General features: G+C 47.8%; 1 protein-coding gene across 4 annotated transcripts in view; it reads right to left on the reverse strand.

Moving 5' to 3' along the window:
- ZNF276 (zinc finger protein 276) overlaps positions 1 to 5527 on the reverse strand; it is a 28443-nt gene that overhangs the window by 9571 nt on the left and 13345 nt on the right. For 2 of the 4 annotated variants that reach the window (XM_010843936.1, XM_010843937.1), the window contains exons 1-2: positions 4766 to 5521; positions 223 to 526 (exon numbers count right to left, since the gene is read on the reverse strand). In XM_010843936.1, the coding sequence (XP_010842238.1) occupies positions 223 to 526; positions 4766 to 4982 (521 nt within the window). In that variant the 5' untranslated portion in view covers positions 4983 to 5521. Of the gene's footprint in view, positions 1 to 222; positions 527 to 4765 lie in introns of all 4 variants that reach the window. The other 2 variants (XM_010843938.1, XM_010843939.1) reach the window with 2 other exon arrangements.

Raw genomic sequence — 5527 nt, forward strand, 5'->3', positions numbered from 1 at the left:
TGGGGCCCAGTGGCCACTGTGTGTGCAGGCTGAGCCTTTTCCTCCAAGGCCACCCACCAGGCCCTCCCCGCCCTGTGCTCTCCGGTCAGTCTCCCGACACACCCAGCGCACTGGTGCTCATGAGTGTCTGCCTCACCAGGCACCCGGGCTGCCCTGTGCCCATGCAGCCCTGTTCACAGGGTCTCCTGCACGCCCCCAGCAAAGGAGGGAAGGGGCGCCTACTTTGCACAAGGCTTCCGGCGGCCTGTCGGGGGAACATTGACTCGCTGCAGGAAAGATGTGAGGAGGCCGTGGCACTGGTAGAACTGGGCATGGCAGTTCTTGCAGATAAACTGGGACAGAGCTGGGTCCTGGTGGACAGCCACGCCCAGGAGGCGCTGGAAATCCCGGATGAAAACACGGTCCCCAGGGGGTGGCCTTTCTGAGCTCTCCCCAGGTGCCCTGCCGGAGATGCTGCGGAGACTCCGGGAGGAGAACTTCCCATGACAAAGGCGACAGTGCCCCATGGCCAGGGCCCGGGCTGTTCCTGGGCAAGCACAGGAAACATGAAGTCAGGCATGCAGAACACAGCTCCCAGGCGAAGTGAGATCCACACTCCACCAGCCCCCCGCCCCAGCTCCTGGAGTGGGACCTCCCCAGACATGCCCCTTAGATACAAGTCCAGGTCTGGGCCAGAGGCAGGGCTCTGGCTCCAAGCTCCCAGATGAACACACAGTCTTTTGGGAGAATGGCCAGTGGAGGGTCTTCTGAGTGGAAAATCCTTTCAAAGAACTCTAAATGCCTCCAAAACAAAGCCAGTATTGCTCTAATACTAAAACCAGACAAGGACACAACAAGAAAATAAAATAATATTTATTTTTAATAAACATAGATGTACAAGTCTTAAACAAAGTAACAGCAAACTGAACTCAACACTTAATTTAAAAGATCATGCACAATGATCAGCTGGAATGTATTCCAGGGAGGCAAGGATGGCTCAACCTTCCCGAATCAATTCATGTGACACACATTAACAAAATAAAAATCATACTCCTCTCAATAAATGGAGAAATAAGTAGTGGACAAAATTCAATATCCATTCATGATAAAATCCTCAATAAACTGTATACAGATAGAAAATACCACCACATAATAAGAGCCATACATGACAAGCCCCAAGCTAACATCATACTCAATGGTAAAGAGCTAAAGCTTTCTTCTAAGATCAGGAACAAAACAAGGATTCCCACTCTCACCATTTTTATTCAACACAGTACTGGACATTCTGGCCAAAGCAATTAGGCAAGAAAAATAAAAACCACTCAAATCATACAGACAGAAGCAAGACAATCTGTTTGTGTATAATATTACATATAGAAAATTCTGTAAGACTCCACCAGAAAAACTGTTAGAATAAGCAAATTCAGTTATAGAATACAAAATCAATATATAAAAGTTGATTTCCATATACTAATAAAAAACTATTAGAAATTAAGAAAATAATCAGATTTACAATTGTATCAAAAAGAATAAAATACCTATGAATAAATATAACCAAAGAGATGAAAGACCTGTACACTGACACCTATAAGACACTGACAAAAAAAAATTGAAACCACAAATAAGTAGTCCATGACCATGGATTGGAATAATTAATTGACATCAAATAATAAGACAATTGACATTAATTAACAAGACAGTGTTAAAATGTCTATACTCCCCAAAGTCATCTACAAATTCAAAACAACCCCTATCAAAATCTCATTGGTATTTTTCACAAAAATAAAACAATCTTAAAATTTATATGAAACCAATAAAGACCCTGAACAACCAAAGCAATTCTGAGAAAGAACCACAAAATTGAAGGCATCATGCTTCCTGATTTCAAACTATACTGCTGCTGCTGCTAAGTCACTTCAGTCGTGTCCGACTCTGTGGGACCCCATAGACAGCAGCCCACCAGGCTCCCCTGTCCCTGGGATTCTCCAGGCAAGAACACTGGAGTGGGTTGCCATTTCCTTCTCCAATGCATGAAAGTGAAAGGTGAAAGTGAAGTCGCTCAGTCGTGTCCGACTCTTCTCGACCCCATGGACTGCAGCCTACCAGGCTCCTCCGCCCATGGGATTTTCCAGGTAAAAGTACTGGATTGGGGTGCCATTGCCTTCTCTGTCAAACTATAATACAAAGCTACAATAATTAAAACAGTACAGTACTGGCATAAACAGAGGCACATAAAGGGACTTCACTGATGGTCCAGTGGCTAAGACTCCGCGTTCCTATTATAAGCGGCCAAGATTCAATCCCTGGTCAGGGAACTTGCCACAACTAAAGATCCCACATACTGCAACAAATATCACAGATCCTGCATGCCACAACTAAGACCCAACACAGCTAAATAAATATTTTTAGTTAAAAAAAAAATTAACACATAAGCTAATGAAACAGAATTGACAGTACAGAAATAAAGTCATGTATATATAACCAATTAATCTACAACAAATAAGCCAAGATACAATGGGGAAAGGACAGTCTCTTCAACAAATAGTGTTGAGAAAACTGGACAGCCATATGCAAAAGAATGAAACTAGACCATCTTATACCATACTCAACTCAAAATGATTTAAAGACTTGAAAGACCATAAAACTTCGATGTAACAAAACATAATAGTTAGCTCCCTGACATCAGTCTTGAAGATGATTTTTTGGATTGACACCAAAAGCAAAGGCAACAAAGGCAAAAATAAATAAATGGGACTATGTCAAACTAAAACGTTTCTGCACAGCAAAGAAAACCATCAACAAAATGAAAAGGCAACCTACTGAATAGGAAAAAATATTCACCAGTTATGTATCACATAGGAGGTTAATAATCAAAATATGTAAAGAACTCATACAACTCAATAACAAAAATAATCTGATTTTTAAAATGAGCAAAGGCTCTGAAGAGACCTCTTTCTAAAGAAGGTGTGCAAATAACCAACAGGTGTATGAAAAGGTGGTCAACATTACTTCATGCTAAGTCACTTCAGTCGTGTCCGACTCTGTGCGACCCCATAGACGGCAGCCCCCCAGGCTCCCCCGTCCCTGGGATTCTCCAGGCAAGAACACTGGAGTGGGTTGCCATTTCCTTCTCCAATGCATGAAAGTGAAAAGTGAAAGTGAAGTCGCTCAGTCATGTCAGACTCTTAGCAACCCCATGGATTGCAGCCCACCAGGCTCCTCCATCCATGGGATTTTCCAGGCAAGGGTACTGAGGGAAATGCAAATCAAAACAATGAAGAAAAAAAAAAATCCCACAATGAGACATTTACCTCCCACCTATCAGAATGGCCATCATCAAAAGACAAGTAATTACAAGTGTTGGTGAGGATGTGCAGAAAAGCGAACCCTTGTACAGTTAGTGAGAATATAACCTGGTGCAGCCACTATGGAAAACAGTACAGAGATTCCTCAAAAAGTTAAAAATAAAACTACTATACAGTCCAGCAATTCCACTGCTCGGTATTTATCCTAAGGAAATGAAAACTAACTTGAAAAGGTACATGCATGCACCCCTATATACACTACAGCATTATTTATGATAGCCAAGGTATGGAAACAACCAAAGTGTCTATCAATGTATGAATGTATAAACAAAGTGGCATATATACTCAATGGAATATTTACTCAGCTATTAGAAAACAAGAAAATTCTGCCATTTCCGATGACAAAGATGGACATTATTAGCATTATACTAAGTGAAATCAGTCAGATGGAGTAGGATAAATACCATATGATGTTACTAACATGTGGAATCTACAAAAAGAGAAAATCATGAACTAATGATTACAGAAAAGATATATTGTTAGTTGAAAGAAGGGGAGTGAGGTGCTGAAATGCGGTGTGCAGTGATCAAAAGGTGCAAACTTCTAGTTATAAAGCACGTCCTGGTGACGTCGTCTACAATATAATACTTTTGTGTATATCTGAAAATTGCTAAGAGCTCTTTAAAGTTGATCCTATAAGTTCTTATCACAAGAGAAAAAGACTGCTAACTTCGAGTGGTGATGGGTGTTAGCTAGCATACCTGAAAGCAACATCATGTTATGTGCCAACTATACATCAAATTTTTCTCAAAAAAAAAGTTTGAGTATATAAATGCCTCCACAGCTATGGAACCGTCATAAACTGAGCTGGAAACTTCATTCCTCTTCACACCACTCCCCTGAGGCCAGAAGCGAAGGAGTCACGTCCACACACTGCTTTCCAGGGGGTCTCTACTCCTGACTGCAGGAGTAGACGATGCCCCTGCCTCTCTGCCCCGGAATTATAGGAGAGCAGCTTGAAGTCTTTTCTGAGGGGGCAAAAGCATGACACTAAGACCAAGTGCATATTAACCCCCATTACAGTCCGTCAGGCGGGGGGGCCAGGCACTCCTATGCTTAATCCTTAGTTCTGTTTTAACGAAGAGGAAGCTGAGGCCCTGAGAGATTCAGCCATTATCCTAAAAGCACAGGGCAAAACCACGACTGAAACCAGGCCTGCCCGACAGACGGCACGACTCGAGCACTATACTACTCCTCAAGCTCTGAGGGGAGCTGACGGGTCAGCTGTGTTGCGAAAGAGCACCCCGCGCAGCTGCGGCGTCCCGGGGAGGCCGCCTCACCTCTCCCAGCGGGGAGGCCTAGTCCGCTTTCTGAGACACCCTGGGCCGGGGGGTCCCGCGGGGTCCCGGTGGCCACCGAGGGCACTCTACGGTCACAGGGGTCCCACCCGCCGCCCCTCGCGACCGGACGGCCGGACCCACCTGCCTCGTCTGCGCCGTCCTCGCCCGCGTCCCCGCAGGGCCGCGCCGGGCCCCAGCCCAGCCGCGCCGCCACCACAGCAGCCGCCTCGGCCACGTCGGGACCGCTGCGGGCGGGGCGGCCCCGGACCCGGCCTCCGCCACAACTACCGCGGCCCGAACTCCCGCGCTGCCGGGACGCCGCGGGCGACAGGAAGCGCCCGAGCCGGTCCCGCTTCATAGCCGTGGAGACTGCTTAAGCTCGGCCCCAGCGCTCCGCCCCGTCCGAACCGGCTCGGCCCAACTCGGCCCCACCCGGCTCCGCCCCACCCGGCTCCGTCCGGCCCGGCTCCGCCCGGCCCCGCTCGGCTAGCTGGGCCGAGGTAGGACGTCCGGAGCCTCTAGTCCGCTAGGCGGACTGTGCTCGTTCGTTTCCGTTCGACTCCGCCGCTCGGCTTCGCTGGACTTACTGGAAGCGGGGGAGGCGATGAGGGAGGGGCGGGGCGAGGGAGGGGGGAGGAGGAGGATGAAGAGACCTGGATGGGGCGGGCTGACCACCGGAGGGGAGGGCGAGGAGAGCTTAAAGGGAGGAGCGGAGTGAGGAGGGGAGGGGCGCAGTGAGGAGGGCCGAGCAGTACGGCCTGAGGGCAAGGGACACGGTCTACGCGATTGGCCTGTCACCGACGTGGAGTGCGGGCAGCAGTAGTTGCACTTACACGCTCTTGGCTACAGCGTAATGAGGTTATTTGAGACCTCCGTCACCCCTACCTCCGCCCCTTCGGCCCC

This window comes from Bison bison, unplaced genomic scaffold (assembly GCF_000754665.1).
Source record: "Bison bison bison isolate TAMUID 2011002044 unplaced genomic scaffold, Bison_UMD1.0 scf7180017864192, whole genome shotgun sequence".
Lineage (NCBI taxonomy): Eukaryota > Metazoa > Chordata > Mammalia > Artiodactyla > Bovidae > Bison > Bison bison.